Raw genomic sequence first — 22,683 nt, forward strand, 5'->3', positions numbered from 1 at the left:
TCAATGGAGAGAAAATCTCGACCAGAAACACGAAATTGATAATAATGTATAAACTGAGGCAGTATCAGTTAGTTAGAGATAACTGTTACTTGGCATAAGTTTTGAGGAGGGTTTTGATGTAAATAGAAAAAAATTAGAGAGAGATCATAAATGAAAGGTCCGTGCAGTCAGAAGTTAGATGAAACAATTTTTTGCGTGCAATGAATGAGCTTAAAGCAAGAGGAGATTGTTGCGTGAGACTTGTTTTGTTGTTGGTGCGACAGTCTGAGTAGTTATTTAAATGCAGTTGAAATTAGACTAAGAAGTACCACCGCCATGGATTCTTCTTTAATTCCTTCTTCACTTCTGCTCCGTCGGATGTTACTGTTGTTGATGACGGTCTTTTGCAAAACCAAAGGAGCATTGCAACTTCCACCAAATTTGAAGGTTCCTGCAGTGTTGGTGTTCGGAGATTCGATAATGGACACCGGCAACAACAACAACAACACGCATACGCTTGCAAAGTGCAATTTCCCTCCCTATGGTAGAGACTTCCAAGGAGCCATTCCGACGGGTCGATTCGGTAACGGAAAAGTTCCTTCCGATCTTATAGGTACATTATTCTTTCCTTCTCTATTTTTTTTTATTGAACATTTTCTGATATTTATACTGTTATAAAATCGAATTTATATATCTTTGAAAGTCAGATAACTAATGAATTAGTTCTTAAAGTTAGATAATTAATTAATATTTCCACAATTTCTGTTTTTATAATTAATTTCCATATATTTTAAAATATTTATCCATTTTTTATACATAAAACATTATTTATTATATTTTTCTGCGCTAATAAATATACTTTTATTATTTTAGTTTTTTTTACATAAAACGCATTTTATTTTCTTTTTAATTGTATAAGATGTGAACATGTAACTTTATTATTATTTAGACATTTTTATATTGCAATATTTTATTTGAATTATTATATTATATGTAATGTTTTATCTGGTAATGCAATTGATCATATTAATACTAATAGATGACAAATTTAATTTAATTTTAATTTTTTAAATGAGTTTTTTTACTGTGCATTTCAATTATTACAATGTTGTAGTGATTAAATATTGTAATTAGAGATATTTTATGTAACATCTTAATTTTTTTTATAGTCTTCAACTATTATAAGATTCATTATATTTCTAATAATACAAATCAATTAACTCAAAAAAACATATGATCTGCTATCACAATTATCCAAATATAATAATATATAATAGTAAAACATATACACAGTCATACACTATAAAGAAATATACTATATTGAACCAAAAACGTAATTTAATCTATACAAAACAAAAAAAAACGACAAAATGTTCGACTCTAAGCCTTAGTTTCACCACCACCTAACACATGCTCACAAGAGATATCATCCTCTACTCATACCATTAAGTTAAAAAACAACACAAATGCAAACAAAAAAAGTAGGATATAAGCTAAAGTATAAATGAACATTCATACAATTTAAATCATTAATATATCAACAATTGTTCAAATCAAACAATACAAAAATAAACTTATCAACTCTAGACTTCAATCATAATAAATATGATGTTTGACACATGGGGAGCTTGTCCAGTGTGTGGTGAAGCAAACCACCCATATCAAACTATCACACACCAAGGTTAATTCGTTAAACATTTATGGTCAATACATGATCATCAGGCTAAGGACCACCTGCTACTCTTCATACACAACCATCATTCTTTACTTGTGATTGAAAGCTACTAAGAGTGTTAGAATCATCCCCAAGTCCTGGAGTCCCTCATTCAATACATCACACTACATAACAACAATAAGGATTTCTCCTTGGAATCCCTTTCACAACATACTTAATTCACACTTCCCATTTCATTTGAATATCATCATACATATAACACATACATGAGTACTATTATCCATTTCAACTAAAAAATAATCATGCATCGAATCAATTTATACCCGTCTAAGTCAAATAAAAAATCAGAAAACATAGAAAACAAAGACTACTATGAAACAGGGAGCGTAGTAACAAGAATTAAGCATATAAATCAAACTTCAAGCAAGTATACCACAACACAACAAAATCTTAAACAAGCTGAATCTATAAATCAAACTCAATCATATACTAACTCAGATTATCAAAGCACTAAAATGATATAAAAGAAGTATTTAGCTTCTCTTACCTAATAGAAGACTAAATTGTTTTAGGAAGCCTAAAATAGTTATAAACGTACAGGATGTCCTATGTACTCCTACGAATCACAAAAACATGATCAGGGTACACCGTTATGACCACTAATTAACAAAGAGTCTTATAAAAGAGTCAAATGCTACATGAAAAACAAATAGAGCTAGCATGCAAGGAAAACAAAATTGACCAAAGAAATTAACAGAAAATCAATTTACTTTGTTTGATAAACTGATCGGCTAAACTTGAAGATCTCCTAGCGATGATTACTTAAGTGGTCTCCAATCTTTAAACAGATAAATAGGGAGCGAGAACTCTTAGAGAAAAGTTAAAAAACGATAAAAAAAAAGTGATTTCTAAAAAAATTATGTATTTTAAAATTATGAAAGTTGTTTATATGTAAACTATTCATATTAAAATTCTTTAATATTAAAATAATTCAGTCTTCCCTATTTTAAACCATTACCATTTTTAAAATATCATTTCTTAGGTTTTTATATTTTAACCATTAAACGAATTATCATAGTAAAATTGTGTCGTATTTAAAATGTTTATTTTTAATTTTAATTTTTATAAGAAAAATGTAAAATGAATTTGAAGTGACATCTTAAACATTCATCCTATTAATTAAAATTATCCTATTAAGGTTAGTGCATCATAATTAATTTCAAAACAAAAATACAGATACATGTCGTATTATTATTTTATAAAGCATTTTTAAATAACTGAATTAAATTATTTTATAAAGCACTTTTAAATAACTGAATTAATCAGTCATTTTTATAGCAATCGTTTCCTCTGAAATTTTTTTAATTTAAATATATTATTTGGTTATAAATGAGAGATACGCAAGTAATTTACTAGAAATGTTTTTCAATTTTAATTACCAAAATTTTAATCAATCTATTAGCTACACGTGAGAAAAATAGGAATAGTTTCAATTGGTAATTTGAAAGTGTGTATTGCTTTCACTTTAAATAAATCATTAGATAGAAATATTGTAAGATAAGAGATGTAAGATTAATTTATTAATAAAGTTAAGAAAGTAAAAGAGATTGTGAGTTCAACTCTCTTACTCATATTTAAGAATTATATGATTGATTTGATAGATTGATAGATTTAATAAAAGAGACGAGAAAAGTTATGATTCAACTCTTCTATTAACGAATACTAATAAAAACTTGTAAGAACTACACAATTTCATCTCAATTTGAGAATTTATCTTAACCTCATCCTAGTAGCAGGAGGTGTAGGTAAGAATGGGAGAGACTATTGAATTTCAACTTTCGAAAATTGGTTCATTGAGCGTGGCTTGTGATTTGGGAAAATATGGTGTCTTATAAGTTCTAGTTTAAGGAATATATTTTTTGTCGAATATTTGGTGAATGCATCGAAAATTAATATCGTTGAAGTTTGGTCAATGATATAAAATCTAACATTCAGTTTTAAACCCACAATAAAATAATTCAAAAGAGTTTTATTTGAAATTCCTATAGCTTAATTATGCAAAGTGGTAAACTTTATATAATACTTATCAACTGAGTTGATTTGAGTAACTTAAACGTACGAAAACTAGGACATTCATACGAAAAAGAAGTCTGAATTTTCTAATTCAAGAATTTTAAGAAAACCCAACTAAGAATTGAACTAATAAATATAATACATAAGCACTTTGCAACAATGATTAAACATTGTTCATATGAAGTTTTGTAGCAACTAAAAAATTTGTTGCCCTTAAATATGCATTGAAGTGTATTAATATCGTCAAATTTAGAAAAACCAAATTTAACATTTTATATTTGAAATGGTTGATACCAGAATTTGAGTTTTTGTTGTGCATTGTTTCATCAATTTGTTCAATGCATATTCAATAATCTCATATCTCATTACATTCTTAGTATTGCAAGTTTTATCAACTTCAAAGGTGTTTAATGCGAATGAAAATTGTTTTACTACAAGTTGCTTTTGTGGGATTGAGTTAGATTTAAAGTTCACTTTTTAACATGATATCAGAGTCATAGTTGAAACCTTTCCTAGCGAGATTTACATAGGCATTTTGTACCACTCGTTGTCGGACCACTATCGGACCACTATCGGACCACCCATTAGTTCTACTCTCACGCTCGAGATGTCTATATCTCGGCGTGAAGGGGTGTGTTGAAAGTCCCACAACGACCAGAGATAAGGCCAAATTATAATATATAAATCGGGTGCAAACTTCACCATACAAGCTGATTTTGTGGGATTGAATTAAGTTTAAAGTTCACGTCTTAACATTCATATCGTAGGTAAGCTCTTTCCTATGATTATTCTTTGTTATATGTCAATGAAAACACCAAATGTAATAGTTATCAATCATAGGAAAACAAATTCATAGAGTAAAAAAATATATTTTCATTTTATTATTAACAATTTAATTCAGTAATCGATTGATACCAACGTCCATTAAAAGGTAAAAAGCATATAGGAATGAAAAAATATTAATTTTATTCAATTCTCTCACTAATAAATATTAATAACTAATATTATCAATTAAAAAAAATATTAATTTTACGAGGTTAAAAAGATATCGGAACAGAACAAAATGTTTTTAAAGTGCTGTACAATTGTTTTCTGAGGGTGGAGAAACATAAACGGATAATAAATGAAATTCATTTATATTGAACTTGTTGACGAGAGTGATAAGATTTGTTATTGTTATATGATCACTGATCAGCTGAAGAACTAGGAATTAAGGATCTTCTACCGGCATATTTCGATCCAAATCTCCAACCTAATGATCTCCTCACTGGTGTCTGTTTTGCATCTGGTGGTTCAGGCTACGATCCTCTCACATCTAAAATGGCGGTACGGATACTTTCAGTTTCATTCTTCTCCATCAGCTCTTAAATTTTGGTTGATAACAGAAACATGTATTTTTAATGCCAGACAGCTATATCATTGTCTGGTCAAATAGACATGTTCAAAGACTACATAAGAAAGCTTGAAGGACTTGTCGGGGAGGACAGAACCAACTTCATCCTAGCCAATAGCATTGTCCTTGTGGTGGAAGGCAGCAACGACATTTCCAACACTTACTTTCTGAGTCATGCTAGAGAAGTGCAATATGATATTCCTACTTACACTGACCTAATGGTTAGCTCAGCTTCTAGTTTCTTAAAGGTATGCAGAATGTTTAACTAATCTCAGAAATTAAAGAATATATGCAATTTTTATTAATTGTGTGGGCAAAATGTACATACATTAATTATTCTCAATATAATTGAAAGGAAATATATCAATTAGGTGCTCGGAGGATAGGAGTACTCAGTGCCCCACCAATTGGATGTGTGCCATTTCAGAGAACAATTTTGGGAGGATTGCTCAGAAAATGTGCAGAAAAGTATAACGAAGCGGCCAAGTTATTCAACAGCAAACTGGCTAAGGAGTTGGCTTCTCTTAACCAGAATTTGCCTAATGCCAGGGTGGTTTACCTTGATGTTTACAACCCTCTACTTGATATCATTGTAAATTACCAAAATTATGGTAATTTCATTTTTCTCCCTTATTATAAAAGAAAATTGTGAAGTAAAAAAAATATAAGAAAAGTTGAATTTATAATTTTGTGATTGCATTGCAGGTTTTAAAGTGGGAGACAGAGGATGTTGTGGTACGGGCAAAATAGAGACTGCAGTGTTCTGCAACTCTTTGGACCCCACGTGTCAGAATGCGGGAGACTACGTTTTTTGGGATGGTTTTCATCCTTCTGAAAGTGTTTACAGAAAGCTCGTACCTCCTATTCTCCAAAAATATATGTACCAGTTCATCTGATATCACTTTCTTATTACTTTTATATATATTGTAAGACATGATAATCATTATTCATTTTAATCTATATATACTAATAATATAAAAGAAGTTCAGCACATTATGTTCGGCTTGACTAACTTTCACTTTAATTATATGTCTATTTTTGTCATTAATCTTGGAAACGAAATAAAGATAACTATCTATTTGATAAAGAAAGGCTTTATATCTTTCTCTTTAGCTTTTTTTTTAATTATGTATTTTTCTCATGTTTATATTGGTCTTTTGGATTCATTTATTTTTATGAGTAACTAATTAAATCCATAGCTCTGTGTTTAAACTATCTGTTTCTTAAGTATGTGTTGGATTTATGAATATAATTCATGTGTTCCCCTCCAATTGAGTTTGTTTCATTATTTTTGAGTGATATGTTCATTATGGGAAATTCAACACTTTCAAACCATTACTTCAGTTTTTTTTTTCATATCATTGTTGACTCTAAACAATCAGTAATACGACAAAGAAAAATATAATATTATAAAAAATTAATATATAAATCAAAATTAAATATAAAAAAGAAACAATAATTATATAAGTATAAAATAAAAATATAAAATAATATTTGAATAAAAGACAAATAGTGGTAAACAAAATAAAAATGATCGAATATATCCTATACATAAGTCACAAAGATAAAATAAAAATAATATAATTTTTTTAAATTATCTAAAAGAGACAGTTGTTGGATAATTTAAAAGGGATCGGATATAAAAAAGGCCCAGAGGAGAACGTAGATGCTTATTCTCATCCCCATATCTATATTAAATTTAAAAAATTAAATATTAATTTTACTCATATCCAAATTTTTCAATCAATGTTGAAACAAGTTTATACTAAATAATTTCATTTCACATCCCAATTCCTAATTTAGCTTCTGAAACCAAATATCTAGATTTTCCATAATTGAGTTATTATTTGTGATTCTGTCATACTCTCGAATTTCTTCTTTTTTTTTTCTTCATCTTTCGTCTCTCTCTTGAATCATATTTTAATAAATCGAACCCCATATAATTTGTTAGTGTAGTTTGTCAAGGTACGCGATACTTATATCTTTTTTCTATTTTTTTGAAAATTAAATAATCTACATTTATTTTCTAGTGTCAAATTGTTAGAAATAATTTTTATTGTTATTGATATGTCATTTGCGAAGTTTAATAATACATTAATTACTTTTATCAATTACAATACTCTCTCTGTTTTCATACATAAGAAAAAAAATAGCTTACATATATTAAAAAAAATTAGTTAGGTGCATTAAATTTTACTAATAAATTAATAGTATACCTAAAATTTATGTATTAATTGTATAACAAAAATACATATTGTAATAGTGTAAAATACATATTGTAACAAGAAAAGTGGGATTTTTTTTTTCTTGTGTGGAAATGGAGAGACAAAGAGTATAAAATGAAATAAAATTTTACAACTATTTTATTAAAATCAAGAAAAATGATTATATTTTCTAATGTGTAAAATAACCTCAAGAAACAAATAAAAATTAATGAAGACGTATATTTTATTTATTTTTTAAAATGTCATGATTACATAAAAATCAAATGGTATTATTATACGCGCTACACCTGTACCCATAATACAATTTATGGAGTAGTGTGTTATTGTTGAAGTTAATAAATTATAATTATCCAAAACATTAGTTGTTCATTTCGCATGATATGACCTTATCTTAAATTTAATGGCCAAAAAAGTCAAATTTAAATTAGATTGAGCAATTGCATTTAGGAAAAAAGCATATTTAAAGTGTTTTTTCTTAGTTTAGTTTTAAACAGTAAATTTGATAGTATGAAATAAAATAATGTTTTTGAAATTTGAAAAGTGGAAAGTGGATTGATAGATTAAAAATGTAATTAGGGTATTTGATTATTTGGCAGTTGGGAATTGGGCATTGGGATGCAGCAACTACCAAACAATGGAGGTTGGACGATTGGAATTAGGATTCATTCAGTGCATATGATATGATTTGATATTCCCCACTTTTTAAAATTTTATCTGTTATCTAACACCTAAAAAAGTTAGTTGCCATCTGCATATTAAATTTAATTTAAATGTGGTCCCAAAAATGCACGTGATTGTGATTGTCAAGAACAAGAAGGCCTTTTATAACTATATATGCTCAAAGTCCTTTCAACAATGACCAGACAAAATGAACCGGCATACTCATTAACCAAATTATAATGTATGAATGTAAAGATTAAATATGTTTTTTCTCTCTTTCACATTAGATTAAAATTTGTACTTGTTTGTGATATAGTTTAGTTTTTAAAATTTAAAAATAACATATATTTATTTTAACCTAATTATGTAAATTTAATTTTTAACATTTTAAATATTTTTCAGTAAATATTTAAATAAAAATATATCAAAAAGACGTAAACAACTTACGTGTTAACACAAAATAATTTGGACACATAAAAAAATATATTCAACCCATTATTTAATTAATTCTATATAAATTGATTTTAAAACTTTATCCGTATTTACATATAACATTTAGGTTTATATTCAATCTAAATTATTCTTTAAATAATCTTTTATTCATATGATTTTAAACTCTTAATCAAGGTTTAGTCTTAACTTTTACACAACATTATTTTTCTTAAAATTTAATATAGTTTGACTTATTATTTTAAATATATATATATATATATATATAGTTTATCTAAACTAATTGTGTTTAATACTTTTTATGTTAAACCACGTTTCAAACTCACATTTGAATTACTTATATTATTTGATATTTTCAACTCAAATATTATTTTAGAACATCAATTAATACCTTAAAAAAATTTAATTTCATTATATTAAAAAACTTGCATTCATTCATTTTTAAAATTTAAAAATTTAAATATATCAAAGTTTGAAACATATATAAATGAATAAATTTAAAGATTACGTATATATTTAATCTTTAATTTATTTTAATTCATGATAATTTAATTTTTTATATATCAATTTTCCTAGTTTAAAACATATTAAAATTTAGAACTAAATCAGTCCGTGTAGAGTTTATTACTTTTAAGGGTCAATTAGATAAAACAAAAAACAAAATATATAATATTTATCATAAATAAAATAAAATTGAATGAATGATTAGGAAATACATATGTACGTCATCACTTATGACATGACTTTCATATTAAAGAAAAGTGAAGTTATGAGCTGTGTTTAATCTCTAAGTTTGGGTCTGCAACATTTGCCTAAATCTTTTTTGTTGATCACATTCCAGATGTTGCTATGTGGATTTTGGTAGCATCATGAAATTATTAAATGAGTGTGACCAATTCAAGTTTGAATGATGTGGGGGAGTTTGAGCTGGAAGATTTATTTATTGAAAATGGCTAAAGCACTTTCAAACTTAACTTCTCTGTTTATATAATCTGTCAGTCTTCGTCCATAGATTTTGTACTTTTAATTTAATGAATTTCAACTCATTATGACATAGCTATCAAATGGAGTAGCCCACACCCACTTGCATCGTGCATGAATCAGACTTGCACATTTCTTCACGAGAACATGATACAGCTATCTCAAGCTTTTTAAATTTCTCATATATATTTATTTAATATATATTTACGACTCATTTGGTGTACGAATTAGTTTTCGAATTGAAGCACTCAAACTTTCTGGTTTTAATTATTTTATTTGGTTCGTATATCATTAAAAATTTCAAACACGCAAGTTTTTTATACTCTGGTAAACTATATTATTGCTAAAAATTTATTGTTGTTGTGTCTCAAAAGTCATATCACCGTACCTAGATTTTGATGGTGTCAGGGGTAAGTAAGTGCTTCAATTTCAAGCGCAACTATTATTGTTGGTCATTGTGGTTAAGTTGAATAAAACACATCTAATTATTATTTATCCAGAAAAAAATTTACTATTTTAACTATATATAAACTATCAATATCATTCTTTCTTCAAAATCTTAAAACAATAAATTAATAAATATTTTATTTTTATTTAGTGTTTTATTTTCTTATTTCAATCTAATGTGATATTTGAACTTATATTTAAATTTTAAATCGAAATAATAGAAATTTTTTTGTAAAATTATACAAAAGATCTATTAAATGCTATGTAATCTAATACATATGCTAATTCACTTAATTTATTTTTGTCCTCCTCGATTTTGATACTAAACTCATTAAAGGTGCTATTAGGTTATGTGAACACGTGTATTAAACAATACAATTCTAACATTAACGTATGTGTTAACAAAATTTTAAAAATTTAATTACATACTAATAAGGTGATAAAAAAAATCACATAATTGAAAATATTTTTGGAAACTAATTTGAACACATTTATGAAAGTTCAAAATTACACAAATATGATATACGAGGAAAAAAAATGTAATTAAGTCCAGTTTTATAGTTGACTTTTGATTTTTTTATATTTTATTTTCGAAAAGAGATAAAAGTTTCACAATTATTAAGAAAAAAGTTAATTTCAAACGTAGAAATGGAATTAAAACGTAAAGACCAAATGACCCCTTGTGAACGCTCCCTCCATCCATATTTTTTTTCTTAATACTTCATGTCCTAAATTATCCGTGTACTTATAATTTGTGCCAAAGTAACTCTGATATTTTCATTTTATAACGCACTTTTAGTTATTTCTTCTTCTTCATGTTACACTTAAATAAATGAATTGAATCGGAATGAAATACCATGTAAATCTTATATGAGAATAACTTAAGTGAAAATAATATATTTATTAAGAAAAAAAGAGGATATTTTAATGAAGTTGTTACTCTCAATATATAAAAAGTAATCGTAAATAGTTTAAAAAGAAGAAGATATTTTCACATAAATTTTTTTAAAATATTTTAATATAACATTTGTGTATTTTTTTTCTGATTCCTATGTATTAATGTATTTTAAATTTAATAAAAAATAATATGTACACTGTATTAAAATATTATTAAAAGAATTGAATTAATGTATGTGTGGGATGGTGGAACCTATTGAAGGTGGTCGTGGCCTTTATCTTTGACTCTATAGTGACGGCTTTGTATCGAAGATGCAGTTCAACTAATTGTTGGTGTCAGGTTAAGGTATGTCACCGAAAGCATTTTTCAATCATTATTAATAGTATCATCAACATCCTCCGAAATCCGTGATCCTCACCATCCTTTCATTACCGTTGTTGTTCCTGTCCACTTGCTCTTCTTATTTAAGCTGTCTTTCACCTATCCTTTTGTTTTCTCCATAAAAAAAATAGTATAGTTGGTTTTACTACGATAGCCTTTTTAAAGGTTCCGAAAACTTTACTTTTTCTTTTTCAAAAAGTATTAGTATGTTTAGAATTTTTGTTAATTAGATTAGAATTACTGGTGTCAAAATTAGTTGTAACCCGCGATCCAATTCGGCTCACTACGAATTTGAGTTGGATCGAGTTTGAAAAAATGTAATTTTTTTATGCGGATTAGTTTTCAATCCGAGTTACTTAAAATCCGGCTCACTGGGTTGGCTCACCAACCCACCTAATTTAATTTAATTATTTATTATTTTTTTATTTCAATATTATTAATTAATATTTTTTGTATTATATTGTAGATGGTGATAAAAAAGATGTTTCAAGAGAAAAATATTATAGATTTCAAGATTCTAACATTATAAATGGACAAGTGATACAAAAACTATCAATATTAAAAACTTATTTGTTTACCTTTTGCACATTTGGATTACGTTTGAATTGTATGATACTTTTTTTTTTTTTAATTTTGAATTGTTTTGAAGTTTAACATCATTTTAGTGTGACCTTTTTTTAGATTTGAATTAAAAAAATTGTAATTTTTTTATTTAAAAAAAACTTATAATTAAATGAGCTAGTGAGCCAATCCGTTTAATCCAGACTCACTAAGTAATCAACCCATGGTGAGTCGGGCCGGATCGAGCTGAGTTACTCATATCTAATTAGATTACATATATTAAAGTTTTTTATTTAATTATAATTTTAGACATTTAAATATAAATAAGGGTAAAATCTTGTAAAGAAGAAAGAAAGATATTAAGAGAGTTATTATTTTATTATAAAGGTAGATTAATAACGAGAAGGATTTGCATTGACATAAAGTTCATCACAAAAACATGGTGACCCATTTGCAGCGTGTCACCATATTCCCAACCAATAACAACCCATTCGTTTCCCTCCACTTCAAATCCCCATCATATCTCTCCGTTTTATTAGTAAAGAGAAACAAAACTGTTTTTTTTTTCAAAGGTTTTCCTATAAAAAAAATGTATGCATAACTAAAATAAGTATTGGCGTAAACCTATGTATAAAACATATTACATCACTAAACTACCATAGTTATTTCGGAATCAGCTGAATTCTTATTGAATACGAAAGTAGTACGTGCGTGAAAATATAATTTACATTTCTTTACATGGATTTACAGTGTTGGCCACGCTGCATGACATAATTAGTCAGCTAAATGAAAGGGCGACATAATCAAAAACGGCAAATTCATGAACATGGTAGACACAAGCTTTGTTTTACTGTAACTAATAGCTGAAGTTTGGTTATCGCCACTAAAGAGTATAACTTTGTTTTCAAATGAACCAATATTCTACAGATTATATTATTGAAAGTCTCATATTAACTAAAGATAAGATCAAATTATAATATATATAAGTGGAGTACAAACCTCACCATACAATCTGATTTTGTGAAATTAAGTTAGACTTAAAAACAACTTTCTAATATGATATCAGACTTATGATTGGAGTCTTTCCTAGCGAAAGTCTCACATCAACTAGAAATAAGACACCTCAACCATGCATATCATTGTTTGCACATTAACGTATATAAAAAATAACATTTTATAACACACAAAAAAAACTTTTACATTTACTTAACATTACATTTTCTTACTTTTTATTCTTTTCCATTTTGAAAAAAAATACAAAAATTCATTTTTTTACAATTATTTTCTCAAATATATATACTCACTCAACTTTACGAAAAAAATTCGGAAGTGTTCAATGTGACCGAAGAAAGAGGAAGAGACATATATCAAGGATCTGTGTTAAGTAATTGTGTATAAATAAATATAAATATATATATTATATATAAATAATAGGTGCAGAGGAAGGTTGCATTGTATCTTCAGGCTTAAGTAATTAACGAGGTGTACAGAGGAAGGTTCCATCTACCGTATTACGAATGTATATGATGTACCGCAGCAACGAAGCCGTAACTCATTTTATAATTCTCAATTATATCTATTCAGTCTATTATTTTCACAATTATTGACAATAAAGGTGTTGTTGATCTCTCAACCAAAACCTGTTCTCCGCGTTGAAAATACTTTTTTTATCTCTGGTCAATGCAAAATCGAAGTTGCAATCACATAAATAATTTGAATGGTTGATATTAAAGTTTAGTTAAATGGTTGATATTAATATTTCTAAATCTTATAATATCAGATGGATTTAAATTATTTATGAAAAAAAAAATTAAAACTCTTACAATTATTTGTTTCCGTAAAATGGTGTAAATTATGTTAAGAAATGTGGTTTAACTTTAAACAATTCCTCTAAAAGGATCTGCATTGGAGGTAATCTTACCTACCATGTTTTTTTCTTGGTATTAAAAAGTTGAAAAGTTAATGCATAATCAACCGCTTGATGCAATTTGCAATTAATAAGTAAAAGGACTCGTGTGTATAAATAGACGTTGATTAATGGAAGTTATTTGATTGTTTCACGGGAGAGAAGTCGTGAAGAACAATAGCCGTGGGTGGAAAAACAGCAACAGTATACATGGCTGTGTTTACGAAGTTCTTGAACTGTCGTACAACCACCTTAATGCTCCGTTTGATGTTACTGTTAGTTTTATCGTTGAGAACGAAGGGCTTGGTGAACCTGCCACCAAATATTTCAATTCCCGCAGTGATAGGTTTCGGAGATTCGATCATTGACCCGGGCAACAACAACAAGGTTAAAACGCTGGTGAAGTGTAACTTCCCTCCTTACGGTAAAGACTTCGACGGAGGAATTCCAACCGGTAGATTTTGCAACGGAAAAATTCCGTCGGATTTGATAGGTACTTACACTATATATCTTCTCTTTTCTCTCCACTTTGTTTTTCTTTAACTTTTCCAACTTCATATATGCTTCCCCAAATCAAAATGGTTAACTATACAATTACCAAGCAATTTTTTTTTTCAAAACTAAAACTAAATTTTCTATGACTGAAAAACACATACACACGCGTATTATTACTATTTATTAGGACAACTCTACGTCGAGATGGAAAACTTATGTACTTAAGCTCATTAATTACGAAAATAATAATAATACGAAGTGATTTGTTATCAAAATAGGTTGACGAGATGATTGATGAGAGAGTATATTTATGGGATTTAGTGAACATTGTTTTTGTAATTTCAAATTTGATTTAAATGAGAAAGAGTTAATTAGAGTATCTTTTCAATTTTATATTCTGAGAATATTTTACTTGTATATCATATTTTACTTTCATTGATGAACTAACTTTCAAATCTGTAATATTTTTGTTAAACTGTTTTTGAATAAAAGGTTTTCTAAATATTCGTGGTTGATTATTCATTGATTTCGTTGCCATTTAAATGGTGGCGATGCCATGGTCCCCTTGTCTTGAAAACTTTGTTTAACAACTTCAATTTGACACTTGAAAAAAAGAAAAATCTTCATGCAATCGTACAAAATATTTTATATTTGTATCCTTGGATTTTATTTTTATTTTCGCAGTCAAAAGAGCAAAGTAGTATTTATAAAAGCTATGCTGTGAGGGGATGATATGATTGATATATGATACATGAAAACAAATATTAATATTCATGGTATAGTAAGACAGGTAGCTAGTTACGTCAAGCGTCTTTAAGACCATAAAGCTGCTGTAACATAAATGAAAACGATGCTTCATCGCAAAGTACAATTGAACCCTAAATAGAAATGCGTGTCTCTTGTGAAACCTCACACTTAAGCATAATAGCATGATTCCCGAGTGTTATGAACACGTAATAAAAAAGTTTCGAATGATAATCATCTTAAAAGACGCAAAAAATTAATGATCATTATCCAAGGATACTATTAGGTGGAATTAAAAAAATAACCATAATGGTTCATTTCATTTCTTCGGTCATATTTTACATCGTTATGCATAATAAGAAAACATGTCATGAAAGGCACCTTCACAAAAACTGAAGTATGACGTTGATATATCAACAATACGAACCCTAAAAATACTTTGCATCGCATTATGAAGCTCAATAAATTTTTATACCAAAACTTATATTTACTAATTTATCGTTTATACTTTTTAATAGATATAAAAAATTACCTTTTCTTAATAACCATACGATTGTTAAGTCATTGATAGATCATATTTGAAATACTTTTTCCAACATACTTTTCATTAAACTAAAATTAATTACAAATTATAAAGTGATAAAAGAATCATTTATATATAAATTATAGAACTCACTGAATTTTATTATTTTAAGAAACTTTAACCAATAACGTGTTTAAAAGAACAATTGAGAAAGTAAATTTTAACCAATATATAACGTGTTTATATGCATAAAAACGAGGGCCCATCTAATATTAAAATGTTAGTGCTATATGATATGATAGGTTTTAAGCGTGAAATCAGTTAACACTACGTATCACCATCAATTTTTCTACTGCTAAAATCATAAATGTGTACTTTTTTTTTCTTATTTTAACTTTTCGTTTAATTTCCTCAGATACAAATACATTCTTATTTTGTTTTGGAAAATGTTTTTTAATAATTTTTTTTAATAATTTTTTTTAATAATTTTTTCACAACCATTTATATAATAATTCATGATTGATCCATTTTAAATATATGAATTAGTAAATTCTGTAAAATAATCCAGTTAAATGCCCTCTCATTTTCACGTAGCAATCAAAATAGGTTCCACGTGGCAACTAATTAATTACTCGATTGACTTTCAGTTGAAGAACTGGGTATCAAGAAGCTTTTACCAGCTTATTTGGATCCAAATCTCAAGCCAGACGACCTTCTTACCGGAGTGTGCTTTGCTTCCGGCGCTTCCGGATACGATCCTCTAACGCCAAAAATAGCGGTATATTGAAGCTCTAAATCATTCTCACTACTCTAATTAACATCAATTCATGCAAGCTTATTGTGATTGATTTTTGTAATTCATTATGATAACTGTATATTATGACGATAATCAGTCGGTGATATCAATGTCCGAACAACTAGAAATGTTCAAAGAATACGTAGAGAAGCTGAAACAAATTGTTGGACTGGATAGAACCAACTTCATCTTAGCCAACAGTTTTTTCCTTGTGGTAGCCGGAAGTGACGACATTGCAAACACCTATTTTGTCGCTCGCGCTCGTCAATTACAGTATGATATCCCTGCTTACACTGATCTCATGTGCAATTCCGCTACTGATTTCTTGAAGGTACTCTTCACTTTTTTTAATATAGTTTTTCAGTACCAAAAGCTGGAATTTCAAGGTTCACTGAATCTTATAAATATGGTAAAGGAATTATATGGACTCGGAGCACGAAGAATCGGAGTACTGAGTGCACCACCGATTGGTTGCGTTCCATCGCAAAGAACACTTGCCGGAGGCTTGGAAAGAGAATGCGCTGGGGACTACAATTACGCGGCCAAGTTATTTAACTCTAAACTCTCAAGCAAACTTGATTCTCTGAGTGAGTTGCCCGATAGTAGGATCGTTTACATTGACGTTTACAACCCCCTAATGGATATCATTGTCAACTACCAAAGCTATGGTAAATCAAGCTCGAGCAACTTTTGAAATGATTTTGTAGAATTATTTAATTGATTGAGTTAGTTGATTTATGTTGCAGGCTATGAAGTTATGGACAGAGGCTGCTGTGGCACAGGGAAATTGGAGGTTTCTGTTCTCTGCAACCGTTTGGATGCAACATGTTCCGATGCTTCTAAATATGTGTTTTGGGATAGCTATCATCCTACTGAAAAAGTATACAAACAGCTCGTAGCCCAAATCCTTCAAAACTATTTAAGTCGCTTCTTCTGAGTTTCTCAAGATTCGCCTCATGCCATACGCATGGCATTGATTATAATATTTAGAACAACACACATCATCCAGCAAGATTAACATGTTCGATCAACGTTATCAAGTTTTTAGCAGTGAGTGTGATTGTTACGTGTGCAATTGCATATCTATCATTGGAACGGCCTTCCTTTTCGTGCACTCCTATCATTTATCGTTATTTCTATTTCTTAATTTTATAAATAAGAGTGCTACACTGATTTTGATTACATTTACTTTTATTTTTTCAATAAAATAAACTCTTATTTATTAATTTTGAAAGAAAATTTCAATATCAAGGTCAGCATCTAATTTAATGCACATATAGAAAACAATGAATTAGCAAAAACATCTTTTATTCTAGTTTAGAAAAACAAAATTAAAATTACTATCCCCCGTCAATTAAAATTACATTCAAATGTCTCACGTAAATTATAAATCAAGATTATATATATATATATATATATATATATATATATATATATATATATATATATATATATATATATTTCTTAACTTTACTAAAAATTTATTAAAGTCATTATCTAAGCATCCAACTCCAAAGCTAATAATAGAACAAAATGCAATTATTCACCCTTACAATGTTATGTTAATATATTTGAAGTAACTAGAGAAAATACTATTAGTACCATTTATATAGAAAAATAAAATGTACAAGCACTTTTATATGTTTCTTGAGATTTTATTTTTGAGGACTTAAAATATAAATAAAGATAAAAATCATTATTTTATAGATTTATTATAATTAATATTATATTAGAGATTTCATAAAAGTGGAAGTTATTTGAATTTTTTATATGATTACCAGTAATGATACGTCATTAATAACTTATTGATAAAATGTTTAAATTAATCTGTAAATATATTATGCAAGAATAGATTACATTTCACTTATTAAAACAAATTTCATTTAAACGTTGGGGTTAAAATTTAAAGATTGATGCTAAAGTTATATTAGCGTCAATTTTTCATCAATGAAAGGTTTGACTGTATAATAGCTAATGCTGTGTTGGAAAACATGTCAACGTGACTTGATTTTGGCCACCAAATTCACGCTCAGATCTATATTGATTAAAAAGGTTAACAATAGTAAAATATAAATTATATACATTAAACCATTCAAACAACTATTTCAATTTAAATTAATTTACCCCTTGAATATTCGTGTATGTACACTCACGGTTTAGGTAGCGTTTTTAAAAACATAATAATTAAACACCTTCATAACTCCTTTAATAATATAATAATGCATATTTAGACTTTTATAATAAAAAAACAAATATAATTAAAATATTATTATTTTGAATTGTTAAGTGATTATTTTTTATTTAACAAGTGTCCAAATATTATGATCTTTACCGGAATGAATTAAACTATATTAATTAAATTCCTTTTACAAATATATTTCTACTCTGTAACATTTTTATAGAATAGAAAACTATTTTTAAACAAATTATAAGTTTCTAATTTTTTACTATACACCTTTTATCTTAAAATTTACCTTTTTTTTTTTAAGAAAACGACCATGATTATATATTTTTCCAACCTCTTGTTTAGTCTTTGGGTCCGAGTATAAAAGGATTTTAAAATGCTTTAATTATAAAAAAATCGTATTATTAAATCAGAATTTTCAAATATTATTATTATTTATTCAATTGCAGAAGTCACAACCTTTTTAGAATATTGAATTGATAGTTTAGAAAACAAAAAAAATGTCCTCATTCGTAATATTGAATTTTTATAATTTACTGTGACTTGTATTTTTCTGTACAAATATCTTATATATATATAAAACAGTCTTATTTAAATATTATATTTTTCATCCTTATTATGTTTTTAACAATTTTAGTGAGACAATCAAATTTTACCTTTCAATATTAAATGCCTTTATAAGTCCAATCCAAACATAGCAATTCTAAAAATATAATTATTTTATTTATGGAATCCATACATTTATTTTATTAAACTTGTCCATAAACAAGAAGACACATAAACAATAGTAAAGTGTCATTAAATGGGTTCTTAATGTATGTTTTTCTTTTTAAAAAAAAATGATAGAACTAGCAATTACACCGGATATATATAGGCTACACTCATTTACTATATTTTTACTTTATATATTTGACCATCTCCTACTGCTTAGCTCAGCTTAAAAATAACAGATTATACTGAAAGAGAACATAATAACCAATAACAAAAAAAAGTAAACTAATGATAAATTTTTAAAATTTTAAAAGACAACCATAACATATAATTGTAGATAATTCAAATTCAATTAAAATTTTGGTTTTTTTGACATTAAAAAGGGTTGATGTGATGTTTATAATATTCAAATTTCACTTTGTTCATGAGTTAAACTTCATTAACTAATGCTTATGTATTAATTGTGTGTTTGTAATTATATATATATATATATATATATATATATATATATATATATATATATATATATAATATTACAAGTAAAGACCTCGTATAATAATTATTATGGTTGTTCCTCAGATTTAAGACCTAAATTTGGTTTTTTCAAAGTTTTATTAACTAAAAGGGGTAAGGTTTATGATTTAAAAATAAGTTTGTCAGGATTTAAAAGAAATTATCATTAATGTGACATATGTTTGGTAGTAGTTGGTTATTGAATATAATCTATATGTGTTTTTCAATATGTGATGAATAAAAAAATTAGCAAAAATCATTTTGCAGACTTTGAACAAATCAGTATGTTGAATATTGCTGCGAATTTGATTAAAAAATCATCTTATTAATTTTATGTTTTTTTCATTGGATGAGTATACAAATTTATGTGACCAAAAATATGTATTAAAGAAGATTATAACTTTAAATTTATTGTTTAAGCCATAAACAAATAGAGAAAAATGAAAAACTATTATAACTTTAGATATGGACTATCGTGATTTAATTGAAAATTACTATAATGTGTTTTTGAAGTGTTTATGGTAAGAGTTGTCTTTATATTTTGTCTCAAGAAAAATATAGAAAAAAAAAATATAAATTTGTGTAGTTGGTTCAAAATTTTAACTCTATGATGAGAGTCATGAGAACGGGTGATTTAAGATATTTTTAAAAAAATTTAGAATTCTTCCTTATTTTTTCTTATAAACGAAAAATACCTCTCCTTTCCTTCATTAAAATATTTTCTGTTTCTCTATCAATTAAACATAAGGTTTAATTTAAACCAAGGAAAAGCTTAAACTAATATATTATAACTATGACTATATTCTTAAATAAATTATCCTTGAAGATGAAGTATGTGTGTTGGAGGACTGAGAAACACTTTCCTAATATGAAGGGTATGTTAATGAGTTGTTCCCTGTTTGGCAATGACCAAACCATTGGACTCTTGCAGAAGCAAGATAGCCCCCCAACTTCATTAATTAAGCCACTCAGTCCAATTTAATGCAATGTCTTCCACTCACAAAGTAATAAACAATAAATTTAAATTTTATCAATGATTAATACTTAAATGTAAAAACACTTTTAAAAGTAAAGATTATTAAAAGAAAATTTATTTATATTTTGTTTTGATGTCAACTAAAACAGTAGTATTAGAATTTTATACGTCAATAACGAATAATAAATATTTTAATATTAATTTATAAATATTAATATTATATTATTTTTATTTACGAATATGATTAACTATAAAATATTAAAATTAAAATTTAATTTATATTTTATTAAGTTAAATTTAATTAAAATTAAAAATAATTTATATTTTATTAGATAAATTTTAATTAAATTTATATTATATTTTATATTTTCTTTTATAATTATATTTATATTTATATTTTATTTTAAAAATTTATAATTTTTTTAAATATTTACATATATCTATATTCACAAGTTTTAAAATATCACCAACATTTTTAAATAGGTATATTTTTCTGTTTTGGAAATCAAATAATACAAGTTAGCACCATAGTGACAGGAACAAAATGGAGTGTGATCTAACAATGGTAGCGGTGCCAACAGTTATTATTCGAGTGACTGATGGAACATCAAATCAAATCCAGCATTGATTAAAGTAGGTACTATAATTAGTAATGCTATATAATAACTCCTTCTCCCAACCGTTATGAGTAGATGCCACATATAAATGTATAACGGAATAATTAGCTTTCAAGAAACAAATCAAATTTTGCCCTATCAAAAGTTAACGTTTAAAGCAGTTAAAATATTTATATACTTCATAAATATTATCATTTTAAAGTTACTTTTATAAAAGGTTTGTTCATTGCAAAAAATACAAGAAAATTATTTAATAAATAGTTTCCCAACCCAAAATTCACATTTATGAGTTTATTAAAAATAGAGAAGGAACCGCACCCACTTCATTAAAAGAACAGTCACCTCTAACAATAGATTTTATCTTAAAAATAAATGAGAATTAATTATGGAATAAACATATCAGTGGAGATTTTATTCATTTATTATTGATTTATTTTAGTGGCGTATACTTGTATTTTTGCCAAATAGCAACATTTTTTATACAAAGACCAAAGTATTATTGTTAGAGGACCCCATTCTCTCATTCTTTTTGAACCAATTGCAAAATTATGTCGTGTAAAAAAGTTTCTATGGTAAAAAAATATATTTATAACTTAATTTTAATTTCTATAAATTAATTTGTAAAACCTTTTTTATATATATTTATGTTTTTATTTATAATTTATGTAAAATTTAATTTTAACTCATAGAAAAATCATTTTATTTACTTATTTATATATTTCTCTTAAATATTTTTTGGAAAATCTTCCTAATATTTGCTTCACTTTTTATTTTGTAGTCTATTTCTGTAAAGGAAAAGAATGGATATTCTAGTGTCTAACACTGTTTACGAAAGAGTAGTGTTGTTCTGCAGTAACGAAAAAGATAGTAACAATTTTGTCTTTTTGGGCTATTTTACTTTTAGATAGGTCAGAGTTGATACGTGGGCCAAAAAATGTTTATATGTATTTTAGAGGAATTCTATTTGCACTCCCATTTAGTGTTACATTGTCCCTTTGGTCGTTATTTCCAAGAATACCCTGGAAAATTGCCCTCCCTTTCTTCACTATGAATAACGGTTGGTTTTCTCTTCTCAATCGATTTTAATGTGCATTTTCTCCCATTTCCCCCGTCATTTTATTTTTTAATAGACTAAAAATATCATTTATTTTATATAAATTTTTGAAATATGTTATGATAAAATATGTTGTTTGAGTAAGACTTTTTTTTAAAAATATATATAAAATTTTATAAAACTAATTGGATTATTTAAAATTAGATAATTTATATTAGACTGAAAATGAGCATGAATTGATATCTCAAGAAACATGTACTTTTTTTTTCCTCGACAAAATATATGTTTGAAAACAATACAAGTAAAAAGAGATGAATATGAATATTTTATATTAAAAACCTAAAAAAAAAATAATGATTGAATTGAATAAAATTGTATTAAAACTTGAGTGCACTAGATTTTATTTTGCATAAATTAAAAAATAGTTCAAGTAAGCTGAT

At 26.7% G+C, this 22,683-nt stretch overlaps 2 protein-coding genes across 2 annotated transcripts; both read left to right on the top strand.

Annotated features, from left to right (window-relative positions):
• LOC108342908 (GDSL esterase/lipase EXL3) lies at nucleotides 1-6,105 on the top strand. The gene is made up of 5 exons (XM_017580811.2): nucleotides 1-592; nucleotides 4,923-5,053; nucleotides 5,135-5,368; nucleotides 5,476-5,731; nucleotides 5,826-6,105. Exons 1-5 carry the CDS (start codon nucleotides 316-318, stop codon nucleotides 6,014-6,016), a joined length of 1,089 nt encoding a protein of 362 aa, XP_017436300.1. The 5' UTR covers nucleotides 1-315; the 3' UTR covers nucleotides 6,017-6,105.
• A 7,654-nt stretch (nucleotides 6,106-13,759) lies between these two features.
• Nucleotides 13,760-17,369, top strand: LOC108342907 (GDSL esterase/lipase EXL3). Its single transcript, XM_017580810.2, has 5 exons — nucleotides 13,760-14,122; nucleotides 16,039-16,169; nucleotides 16,285-16,518; nucleotides 16,603-16,855; nucleotides 16,934-17,369. The coding sequence occupies exons 1-5, from the start codon at nucleotides 13,840-13,842 to the stop codon at nucleotides 17,122-17,124; spliced, it is 1,092 nt and encodes a 363-aa protein (XP_017436299.1). The 5' UTR covers nucleotides 13,760-13,839; the 3' UTR covers nucleotides 17,125-17,369.
• The last annotated feature ends 5,314 nt before the right edge of the window (nucleotides 17,370-22,683 follow it).

Source organism: Vigna angularis, chromosome 4 (assembly GCF_016808095.1).
Source record: "Vigna angularis cultivar LongXiaoDou No.4 chromosome 4, ASM1680809v1, whole genome shotgun sequence".
NCBI lineage: Eukaryota > Viridiplantae > Streptophyta > Magnoliopsida > Fabales > Fabaceae > Vigna > Vigna angularis.

Coding starts and splice junctions, on each gene's coding strand:
- LOC108342907 (XM_017580810.2), top strand. CDS start 13,840: ATGGCTGTGTTTACGAAGTTCTTGAACTGTCGTACAACCACCTTAATG. Junction 14,123..16,038: donor AATTCCGTCGGATTTGATAG/GTACTTACACTA, acceptor ATTGACTTTCAG/TTGAAGAACTGGGTATCAAG. Junction 16,856..16,933: donor TGTCAACTACCAAAGCTATG/GTAAATCAAGCT, acceptor TTTATGTTGCAG/GCTATGAAGTTATGGACAGA.
- LOC108342908 (XM_017580811.2), top strand. CDS start 316: ATGGATTCTTCTTTAATTCCTTCTTCACTTCTGCTCCGTCGGATGTTA. Junction 5,054..5,134: donor CTCTCACATCTAAAATGGCG/GTACGGATACTT, acceptor TTTTAATGCCAG/ACAGCTATATCATTGTCTGG. Junction 5,732..5,825: donor TGTAAATTACCAAAATTATG/GTAATTTCATTT, acceptor ATTGCATTGCAG/GTTTTAAAGTGGGAGACAGA.